The sequence below is a fragment of the Cetorhinus maximus genome, chromosome 20 (genome assembly GCF_964194155.1).
Source record: "Cetorhinus maximus chromosome 20, sCetMax3.hap1.1, whole genome shotgun sequence".
Classification (NCBI taxonomy): Eukaryota; Metazoa; Chordata; class Chondrichthyes; order Lamniformes; family Cetorhinidae; genus Cetorhinus; species Cetorhinus maximus.
Window position 1 is genome coordinate 46,318,952 of NC_135898.1, and position 12,244 is coordinate 46,331,195.

A 12,244-nucleotide genomic window follows, 5' to 3' on the forward strand; every position below is an offset into this window, starting at 1 on the left:
GAAATCGAAACACAAGAAAATCAGCCATGATCTTATTGAATGCCAGAGCAGGCTCGAGGGGCCGAATAGTCTTCTCCAGTTCCTATTTCTTATGTTCTTATGGAAATCCATGTATACCACATCAACACTGCCCTCATCAACCCTCATTGTTGCTGCATCCAAAAACTCAAACAAGTTAGTTGAACTCTATTTCCCATAACAATCCATGCTGGCTTTCCTTAATTAACCTGTATTTGTCCATGTGACTATTAATTTTGTCCAGAATTGTTGTTTCTGAAAGGTTCCCCACTACTGAAGTTAAAATGGCTAGTGGGTTTCTCTTTACACCTTTTTTTCTAACAAGGGTGTAACATCTGTAATTCTCCAGTCCTCTGGCAATACCCCTGAGTAGAAGGAAAACTGGAAGATTATGTAATTGAATTAACTGCTGCTGTTCCAGCTGGCATTGAATATTTCACTAGTTCTGTTCAGTCAGATCAAGCACTACATTTTAATTAAATTCTTTTGTTATCTCTTGTAATAAATCTGCCTAACATGTTGGGTCAGCTGAAAGCATCCTTGCCAACTTTAATACTGCTCATACTTATGTACGTTCACAATTAGAGCTGTTAAATGTGCTTTAATTTAAAAGGTACACTCATTATTACATCCCTGCCCCTCAGTAGCCATCCCTTTTGGTTCCATGCTAAAGATGTATTTCTTGACCTCTGCGATGCCTCCTGCTTCCATCCATTCTTGTGTTGGTGGTTCAGTTTGCTCTACCCCAAAGAGCCAAGTGGTGAAGGTTAACATAATGGAGCCTAATCTTTGCACACTTTTTGGATGCATTATAAACACTAACCCAACAGTCACAATTTCAGTCTGCTCCTATATAGGAGCACAAGTGAATCCCCAATTGATACACCACACCTGAATACAATTAAACACGCAATGAATATAAAATTAACATAGTTGCTAGCTCTTTTTAAAAAATGATTTATTGGATAACTTTTCTCCCCAACTATAAAATTAATCTTTGTAAAAAACATCTCAGTTTTGCTCAATTTGACCATTATGACTGACATCAAACTTTATCTCTGTGATATCCTGCTGTCCGGGTTCCAATAAAATCTCTAATGATGATATTTCTCCCATTATCCTCAATGTGTGCCCTAAATGTACTGTTACCCTATGGCATTTTTTAAAGTCTTTCTTAACTAGTTTCTACCCCTAGAAAGGTGAACTGTCTTGCTGCAAATTGCTGCCCATTGCATTTATATTAGCATACCCTAACATTACAGAAGCTAGTATCAGCTCTCAAATTTTTCATCATGAAAGTTATAGGCTGGAATGCACTACATGGGGAAGGTGAGTCACCCAATCCTGACCTTCATCCATGCACTTCCCTGCATTTTAAGCAGCTATAGATGGTTAGGTCAAAGACACTGCACTGAGAAACTGTTACAGCAATGACTATGATCACTGAATTCCAACAACTACTGGAGGGCTTTCCAAACTGCCTACTTATTGGGTTAGGGTATCTTGATGCTGTGAATAGTCAAATGTTGTCTTTTTGTAAAGGGAAGTTACACTGACCTTTTCTCTGGCATTCAGCTCTTGTATTCATTCCTGGATTGAGACTGTGATGAGGTCTGAAACCAAGGCCAGAATCTTCAGATTGGCGTGCAGGGCCGAGCCCTGCTCGCCGACGTGTAAAATGATGTGCGATGATGTCGGGCGTGCGTCCCGACATCACCGCGTGTCATTCCGATTTTCAGTTCGGCAGGTTCGCACCGGAGTCAGCTGTGTGCCCGCCGAACTGTCAAATGCCTATTAAATCCAATTAAAAACTAATTAAAACAATCAAAGGAGCTGCCAGTCCAACCTTAAGGTTGGTGTGCAGGCAAAGAACTCAGGCATTTATCATAAAACTTCATCCACGGGTGGGAAGAGGTTTCATGAGGATTTATAAATCCAATAAATTTTTAAATTAAAATTCATTGGCATGTCCCAGCTCATGTGACACTGTCGCATGAGGGGACATGTCTGAAAATTTTTTTTTCTTCATTTAAATGTTGAGAAATGAAATTAAACTCCCTGAGGCAGCTCCGTGTCTTGGAGATTTCTGCACTCTTTCGCGCACATGCACGAAAGACCGCAGGTCCAGACTTGGCCTATTACCCCCACCCACACAGGGAGCGCTCAGCGCTTCCGGGTGTGTGTCACGCTGAGCAGGCCTTAATTGGCCCGCCCACATAAAATGGCAGCGGCAGCCGATTGCGGGCGGTGATCGGCTGCACACGCGCCCGCTCCTGCTCAGCACCCCCCCCCCACCGACGGGGAGAAAATTCTCCCTCATGTGTTTCCAGTGAAATGAGAATTGAGTTTTGGTAAACAGCTTATTGGTTAATAGGTGTCACTAATGGCACGTTGATGATTCCTTCCATCTCTTCGCTATTGTTTGGGAGGAGGCTGAAAGAAATTTGCCAATTTAGATTCATTCTGCTTTTTGTGAATACAACATTATCTCCACAATTTTCATACTAATAGACAGATGCCAATGTTACAGCTACACTAGAATAATTTAGCTAAGGGTGGATGACTAGTTTGATGTTCAGGGCTTCAGCACTATAGCTGGGTTTTTGTCAGGGTGCATAGCCTTCTCCATGCCCAGTTCACTCAACTGTTCCTGAATGTCATGGTGTAAATCGAATTGGCTGCTGATTGACATTGGTGATGGAGGGGAGTGCAAGTGAAGGCTTGGCAGGATTGTCCACTTGGCACTTTTGGTTGAAGATCCAAGTAAGTGCTTATCACTTGCACTCGCATGCTGGGCCAATGGTTAAGGATGGGAATAGTCATCCAAGTCCCCTCCTCCCATTAATTCCTTGATTGCTTACTGTCATTTTTGACCTACTTGTGATAGGGTTGCTGAGATGAGCTCTGATTCATTTTTTGTGGGACTGCTTAGCCCTATGTCTATCACCTGCTAATTCTGGTGTTTGGCATGCAGATAGCCCTGTTGGAATGGGTTGATGCCCTTATTCTGAGCTGTCTGCTGCTGCCCCTGGCACACCTTCACAAGCACTATACAGTGGTCCCTCCTACAAATGAATTTAGCAACAAAACTATGCGATAGTTAGGCCCCTGAGGATAAGATCAGGTGACTTACTTTCTCATGCTGGTTGGCTTACCACTTAACACAGGCCTTATTTTCACTTGGCAAAAAGCAGTCAGTGATAGTTTTAGTAGTCCAATTGTGGCAATGAACACTGAAGATTCAAGATTCCATTCTTTGCACTTGTTTCCCTCAGTGCTTCCTCCATAAGATATTCAATGTAAGAGGACTGTCATTGGACATCTGCAGTAGGGATAGTAAGTAGCAAACACTAGAAGGTGTCCTTGGACTTGTTTGACCTGAAACCATAAGACTTTATAGGTGTTGATGTTGAGGACTCTCAGGGACTGCTTCCATCCCACACCCACATCTGGTGGGTCAACGACACCTTAGTGTTTTCTCAGTAAACAAGCAAGATCACGTATAAATGGCAGTGTCCATTAACTTACTTTGTATTCTAAAATCGGTGCAGATCAAAACGCAATGACAATTCTGGCTTAACAGTTTATCAACCTATTCAATGTTACAAGATGTTAAATTAACTTTACATTTGTTTTTAAATGTAGGGCATTTTAAGTGGCCCAATAAGCAAAGTTCACAAACGTCATCTGTCCCCTACATGATAATATGAAAATCACAGTACTCTGCAATGGTTGCATGACAGATCTTCTCCCAGTCAAAGCAATTGTCAACAGGGGCATGTCATTCTACCAACACTATTTTCAATGTTCCTTGCAGCAACACTGCAACTTACTACTGACAGGTTCCCCCAGGTCTGGTAATAACTTATAAATTGATGGTAAGCTCTTCAACCTCAACCAGCTGAAGGCCAAAACCAAGACAACAGCCACACCTGTAATAAACTACAGTATGCTGATGATGCATAAATTAAGGCTCACTCTAAAGAAGAACTGCTGTACAATGGATTGTTGATGTATTCACTGAACCCTGCGAGAGCATGGGACTTGCCCTGAAAGGCTGAAGTCCTCTACAAACCCTCATCAAATATATCAAAACCAATGCCTTCAATTGAGATTTGTGGTGGAGTGTTGGAAAATGTCCCTCATTTCCCAAAGAATGCCAAAAAGCTGACATTGATGAAGAGGTGCAACACGAAATCCAATGTGCTAACTCAGCCTATAGTAAATTACATACTCAAGTTTTCGAGAATCATAATACCAGACCCAACATTAAACTCAATCTATTGGGCAGGAGCTCTCCCCATGTTTCTCTACGGTGTTGAAGTTTGGACAATTTATAGTTGCCATATCAAGGCCCTAGAACAACATATCAAACCTGTCTTAGAAGGATCTTGCAAGTCAAATGAGAGGACAAAAGAACAAATATCAATGTCCTCCAAGATGCAGTCATGTCGAGTATAGAGACCATGATAATCTCACATCAGCTGAGATGGAAGGGATGTCAGAATTCTCGACTCAAGATTGCACAAACACATGTTCTACTCAGCTATGCCAGGGAACCCATTCACATGGTGGCGGAAGGAGACATTTTAAAGACAATCTGAAAGCCTCCATGAAGATCTGCTCTGCCATGAACACGTGGGCAGCAGATGTCTAACTGCAACCAAAATGATGACCCTTCATCAAAATGGTGTCAAGACCTTCCAATCAACAAGAGCAACCACTGAGACAGAACAGCAATAGAGACAGAAGGACAGGGCAGCTGCTTGAGCCAACAATCTACCACCACCTCTGCCGGCTGACAATTGATCTCACTATGGAAAAGCCTGGAAGGATTAGATAGGGCTTATAAGCTATCTGTAAGCCTACAGCCAACACTGACATCTCACTTAAACCCAGCAATCCGCAAGGAAAAATCATCGTCGACACACAGAATTGCAATGATGATGAATTTTATACCATCCACAGAATTGTGTAATAGTGTTTACCCATAGCTCCTTACTTGTCATGTTCTTGCCTTTGGCCAAGCCACAATGAGTGGAGGCAAAGCCAAGGAGAGCTATGGAGTGGCTGGCAAATAAAGTCCCTTGTGCATCTCCAAATGGATAATTGTAGCAGCATTAGCGTCTCAGAAGAGAAGTCTTATCCATTCTTTTGTCCAGGAAATGGTGCTTGATGCCTGGAGAATAGTCATTAGTAATTTTATTGGCTATTCATTTTCCAAAATAAGTATTCTTTACGGTATAAACCACATGTACTTTCCACACATTTTGTTTGTTTAATATGGTAATGTAATATCAGATATTGTTCATGTTAGATGGTCAGATCAAGTAGACTTATTAATTTATTTATCCAGCAAAGACCTCCTTTTGCAGCTGTAGGGGAGCAGAGTGTAAATCTTACACTTCAACATTTCAAAGTATAATATTGATTTTTTTTTTTTGACAGTGATGTAAGAGCAAAATTTAATTTGGTTTCCAAATGTGCAAAACAAATGAAAATAAAAGACTGGTTCTTCCACAGCTGCTTCTCCCAGAAGAAGTGGAAATTCTTGTGTGTGGGAACCCCGAGTTGGATATTTATGCACTGCAGAAGATTACACAGTACGAGGGTTACTCTAAGATAAACCCCACGATACGGTAAGCAATCCAATCCTTCTCTTCGCAATTACGTAAACCCCGTAGATCTGGGTTTGGTTTTCAGAAAGTTAGAATAAAGTTGCTCAGGTGTACTGCTGGTGCACCTTTTAACTTTCATAGTGAAGGTACAAGGTACATGTTGAAATACTACCCTGGACTATATAAGATTCACACGCCATTCAGGACATCTATTTCCAGAGGTGTCAATTGTGGCTCAGTGATAACATTCTTGCCTCTGTGTCAGGTGATTGTGGGTCCAAGTCCCACTCCAAAGGCTGGAGAGCAAATTCCAGGCTGGCACTGCTGAGGGGAGTTGGAGGTCTTTTCTTTCAGATATGTTAAACTGGGAGGCTTGTTTCATCCTCTCAGGTAGAAGTAAAAGATCCTATATCACAATTTTAAAGAAGAGCGGAGAATGCTCCCTGGTGTCTTGGCCACTATTTATCCCTAGCAAACATCACCCACACAGGTTATCTAGTCATTATCTCATTACTGTTGGTGGAACCTTGCCAGTTGCAAAATTTCCTACATTACAACAGTAACCATATTTGAAAGTACTTGGCTGTAAAGTGTTGTGGGACATTGAGGCCATGAAGTTGCTGTACAAATGCTAGTGCCTCTCTCTAACCTAGCTTGTTCTTACATCTTAGACTTTCATCTCCCTTCCCTAACTGTTCTTAGGCTGGTTCTGGTGAACTTTTATAAAATGCTGGCCCGGCCTCAACCGAAGTATTGTGTCTAATTCTGAGCATCACACTTTAGGAAGGATGTGAAGACATTGGGGAGAGTGCAGAAAAGATTCACAAAATGCTCTGGGGATGATGGACATCAGTTACAAGGATAGATTGGCGAAGCTGGGGCTGGTTTCTTTGGAGAAGAGAGAGTTGAGAGCAAGTTTGATAGAGGTGTTCAAAATCATGAGAGTTCTGGACAGATTAGACAGGGATAAACTGTTCCCATTGGTGGAAAGGTCAAGAACTAGAGGACACCAAATTAAGGTGATTGGCAAAAGAACCAGGGGTGACATGAACAAACACCTTTTTATGCAGTGAGTGGTTAAGATCTGAAATGCACTGCCTGAAAGTGTGGTGGAGGCAGATTCAAGTGGCTTTCAAAAGGAAATGAATAATTATTTGGGAAAAAAAAGTCATTGCAGGGCTACAGGGAAAGGCAGGAGAGTAGGACTAGCTCTTGCAGAGAGCTGGCATGGACCCAATGGGCCAAATGGCCTCATTTGCTGTAAATCGTTCTCTGATTCTGATTCCTAACTTTAGTCCTGCGCCTTACTTATTAAACTGAGAGCAGTGCTTATCCGTGATATTTAGCTTAATAAATTTATAGGTTAGTTTCCCTTCTCTAAGGAAGGATATAAACACAACCAGCACCTTTCTGAAATTAATGTTATCTGGATTATTGTTTGTGTTAGTACAGTGTGGATTTATTTTCAAAAGCCTTGCTGTAATCAGTGGGAATGTGCAATGTGCGTACAACTTTATTATAGAGTTTGAGTATTTGCTTTATTTTCTGCAGTTCAGAGGAGTTTAAACCACATTGTTGAGGATTTACTGACTGGTTTTAATTGTTTAGCGGAGCCATCAAATTATTGGTTGTGCTTGGGCTAATTTATAGCTAAAAATGTTATAGCAAGGGTAATCAGACACAACAGGGAGGGGGAAGTCCAGTGAGATAAAGACTGGCTCTGTGCCACAATGAGCAGCAACTTATATTTTCACAGTACATTTAATGTAGAAACCATCCCAAAGTGCTTTACATGGGGAAAATGGATGCTGAACAGCACTGGAGAAATGACTGCATCAAATAGAAGGAAGGATTTTTAAGATGAAGAGGCAGAAGGCATGGAAAGTAGGTTCTAGCTGTGACTAGTGGGGTACCACAAGGATCAGTACTTGGGCCCCAGCTGTTCACATTATACACCATTGATTTGGATGTGTGGACCAAATGTAATATTTCCAAGTTTGTGGATCATACTAAGCTAGGTGGAGATGTATATTACAGAGAAGGTAACCAACTAAATTTGAACCTTCCAGGACTGCATTTGCCTGATTCCAGTCTTATCTTTCCAATCGGTCAGAGAATCTCCTGTGATGGCTTTTCTTCCCTCTCTTGCTTCCGCACACATTATTGCCTTTGGAGTCCCCTGACGATCAACTGGGGCCATCTCTGCTTTCTCATCTACATGCCATGTCTAAGCAATATCATCCAAAACACATCATGTTCCACATGTAATTTATTCTTTCATGGGATGTGCGTGTTGCTGGCAAGGCCAGCATTTGTTGCCTATCCCTAATTGCCCTTGAACTGAGCAGCTTCCTAGGCTACTACAGACGGCAGTTAAGAGTCAACCACATAGCTGTGGGTCTGAAATCACATATATACCAGACCAGGTAAGGATGGAAGACTTTCTTCCCTCAAGGGCATTTATGAACCAAATGGGATTTTACAAAAATCAATGATAGTTTCTACTTTCATGATTACTATTACTGAGACTAGCTTTCAATTCCAAATTTTATGAATTGAATTTTTAAATTCCACCAGCAGCCATAGTGGGATTTGAACCTATGTCTCCAGAACATTAACCTGGGCCTGGGCATTTGGATTACTAGTACAATGACATTACCACTATGCCACCATCCTTTTAAATGTTTCCACAGTTGCAAGAGTAAGTTGGCTGACTATCAAGTTTCATAGAAGTCATGAGATGCCTTGCAAGGACTCCTGCCACGACCAGTGCCTAGTGGCTGTCTGCTTATTTTTTTATTCATTCATGGAATGTGGGCATCGTTGGCTCAGCCAGTATCCATTACCCATCGCCAGTTGCCCTTGAGAAGATAGTGGTGAGCTGCTTTCTTGAATTGCTGCAGTCCGTGTGGTGTAGGTACACCCACAGTGTTGTTAGGGAGGGAGTTCCAGGATTTTGTCCCAGTGCCAATGAAGGAACGGTGATATATTTCCAAGTCAGGATGGTGAGTGGGGGGGATCTTCCAAGCGGTGGTGTTCCCATGTATCTGCCGTTGTCCTTCTAGATGGTAATGGTCATGGGTTTGGAAGGTGCCATCTAAGAAGGCTTGGTGAGTTCCTGCAGTGCATCTTGTAGATGGTACACACTGCTGCCACTGTGCGTCAGTGGTGGAGGGAGTGAATGTCTGTGGATGTGGTGCCAATCAAGAAGGCTGCTTTGTCCTGGATAGTGTCAAGCTTGAGTGTTGTTGGAGCTGCACTCAACCAGGCAAGTGGGGAGTATTCCATCACACTCCTGACTTGTGCCTTGTAAATGCTGGACAGGGTTTGAGGAGTCAGGAGGTGAGTTACTCACTGCAGGATTCCTAGCCTCTGACCTGCTCTTGTAGCCACTGTATTTATATGGCTAATCCAATTCAGTTTCTGGTCAATAGTAACCCCAGGATGTTGATGGTGGGGAATTCAGCGATGGTGATACCATTGAATGTCAAGGGGTGATGGTTACTTGCCACTTGTCAGCCCAAGCCTGGATATTGTCCAGGTCTCGCTGCATTTGGACGTGGACTGCTTCAGTATTTCAGGAGTCGTGAATTGTGCTGAACATTGTGCAATCACCAGCGAACATTCCCACACCTGATCTTATGATGGAAGGAAGATCATTGATGAAACAGCTGAAGATGGTTGGGCCTAGGACACTACCCTGAGGAACTCCTGCAGTGATGTCCTGGAACTGAGACAATTCACCTCCCAACAACCACAACCATCTACCATAGTATTAGATATGACTCCAGGCAGTGGAGAGTTTTCCCCTTGATTCCCATTGACTCTAATTTCGCTAGGGCGCCTTGGTGGCACACTTGGTCAAATGCTGCCTTGATGCCGAGGGCTGTCACTCCTCACCTCTGGTGTTCAGCTCCGTTGTCCATGTTTGAACCAAGGCTGTAATGAGGTCAGGAGCTGAATGGCTTCTGCTCAGTTTCTGCACGTTTTCTTCTGCCATTTGAAGGGCAAAGCTCGCCAAATCAGTTTTGGCATTGCCCTGAGTGGTGGCAGCTTCATCCATGCCTATTCCAGCCATGCCCTTGCTGCTGGCTCTCCCTCAGTATGTCCACTAATCATTTTTGGACAGCTATGAAGGAAGTAAATGGCTGTGAAATGGCTCTGTTCATCCAAACCCCAAACATGAAGAGGCTGAACATAAAAGTTTCCAGTACTTTGGGTCCTCAAGGCCTTCATATTAATCATGTAATCATTTACAAGAGGCTACTGAGCGAAGTATCTCTGTCACATACATCCAAAGCAGAGTTCTTGAATTTCTGATGAGGAATCTTTGCAATTGCAACAAAAGTGTCGGAATTATAGCTTAGCAAACATTTGTTTATACAGCCCTGGAGTATGCAAGTTATGTGTGGAATTCTTATATGGCAAGAGATTGTAAATGAGATTGAAGTGTCCCAAAGACGTGCTGATCGATTCTGCACAAATCGGTATGGGAAACGTAGTGCTGTCACATCCTTAATCAAAGATTTGGAATGGGAATCATTACAGCAAAGGAGGGAGAAAAATATACTGACCATGTTTTATAAAATATGGAACGGACTGGTGGGAATTGACAGAAACAAGTTCCTAGTGCCCTCTAGCAATGACAAAACATGAGGTAGCCATCCGCATTAACTACAAAGACCATTTGTTTGCGGACAGTGTATCAACAATCTTTCTTCCTGTGGACGTTCCCACAATGGAAGAAGCTGACAAAGGAAATAGTCACAGCCATAAATCTTCACGACCCATCTTTAGATCATTTCCATTTCTAAGTTTTTCATGATCTGATGTGGTAGACATGATAATGTCTGGTTCAGCTGGCGCTAACCACATAAATATTGGTGGAATATGGAGGTTAGTCTCTGATGCTGACACAACCAAAGCAGAAAAAGCAGAAAGATACTCCACAGCAGAAGTCCCTGTAAATGCCTGCAACTTCTCTGTGAATTACAGATCCAAAAGGCCATTATGCAGGAATGTGTAAATGTGGGCAGTGGACTCCTCCAGCACTGGTTATAACTTGCAGAATTCGTACAGACACAAATGGCTGGAGATAACATTTGTGCTCAGATGCTAACCTTTTATATTGGAATCTTGCTCTGCACCCTACTGGCATCAGGTTGGCCCTGGCTTCATATTCAGTCTGCACTTATGCAATAACTGCAGTGTCAAAGCAAAACCATTTCACACTGAATCTACAATTGTAATGTGAATTCATCTTTACCCTAATAGGTTATTTTAATTCTTTCATGGGGTGCAAGTGTTGCTGGCAAGGCCAACATTTGATGCCCATCTCTAATTTCCCTTGAAGATGGTGGTGAGCTCCCTTTTTGAAACATTGCAGTCCAACTGGTGCAGGTAAACCCATAGTACAGTTAGGAAGGGAGTTCCATGATTTTGATCCAGCAACAGTGAATGAACAGCAATGAATTTCCAAGTCAGGATGCTGTGTGGCTTGGAGGGGAACTTGTAGGTGGTGGTGTTCCCATGCATCTGTTGTGCTTATCCTGCCAGTGGTAGAGGCTGTGGGTTTAGAAGGTTTTAATCGAAGGAGGCTTAACAAATTGCTGTGGTGCATCTTGTAGATGGTGCATACTGCTACCACTGTGCATTGGTGGTGGAGGGAATGAATGCTTAAGGTGGTGGATGGGGTGCCAATCAAGCAGGCTGCTTTGTCTTGGGTGGTGTCAAGCTGCTTGTGTCGTTGGAGTCGCACTCATCTAGGCAAGTGGAGAGTATTCCATCACACTCCTGACTTGAATGAATGAATGGAATGAAGGTATAGTCCCTACATAAACTGTATTGTGATTTTTGCTGTTTCCATCTTTTTGTGGTAGGTACTTCTGGGATGTAGTTTTGGGATTCAGTCTTGAGCTCCAGAAACGACTTCTACATTTTACTACAGGAAGCGATAGAGTTCCAGTTGGTGGACTTGCTGATCTTAGTTTTAAAATTACGAAGATTGATGTGCCCACGGATTGGTAAGATGTCTTCATTATTGCAATTTCTATTTGTTGCATTCTTTCCAACATTTAGTATATCAAAGGACACAATTGCTTAGGACGCACAGTTCCAAGTAGATTAAAAGGAATGTGGAACCAAATGTTGAGATGCAGCTTCCCTCAATTAGTCCACTAAAAGATGACATTATAAAAGCTGATCTTTGATTGTAACCTCAGGCAATGACTAATCAGTATAATGCAGGAAACAGGCAACATAATAAATGCAGTGTGGCATATACACAAAGATTCCCCTTTTGTTTTCCAGCTGGAATGGATAATGTCTAAAGTTCTCCGAAATGAGCCAGCTTAAATGATGAATGGAATCAGATTGGTCAAATGCAGTTGAACAAAATACAGCAGTTCTTTCTGATCTTTGCAAAAATATCTTTTAAAGTAGTCACTTATGTTACAATTATAATAGAAATCCTGTCTTCTTACAAAACACTAAAATTCTGGAGGTTCTGTTGAATAAAATTTTTTAAAAGCACAATGCCTTTAACATTGCACTGGGATTCAGCCTACTTCAACCCTCACTCTTGACTTCCGATGTCATCTGAGCTTGTT

General features: G+C 42.2%; 1 protein-coding gene and 1 long non-coding RNA gene across 2 annotated transcripts in view; one reads left to right on the top strand and one right to left on the bottom strand.

Moving 5' to 3' along the window:
* hectd2 (HECT domain containing 2) overlaps window positions 1-12,244 on the top strand; it is a 158,058-nt gene that overhangs the window by 132,479 nt on the left and 13,335 nt on the right. Inside the window, exons 19-20 of the mRNA XM_078565993.1 lie at window positions 5,542-5,657; window positions 11,516-11,659. Coding sequence (XP_078422119.1) covers window positions 5,542-5,657; window positions 11,516-11,659 — 260 coding nt within the window. The remainder of the gene's footprint in view (window positions 1-5,541; window positions 5,658-11,515; window positions 11,660-12,244) is intronic.
* LOC144695078 (uncharacterized) overlaps window positions 1-12,244 on the bottom strand; it is a 93,274-nt gene that overhangs the window by 52,612 nt on the left and 28,418 nt on the right. The gene's annotated exons all lie outside the window — the stretch shown is intronic.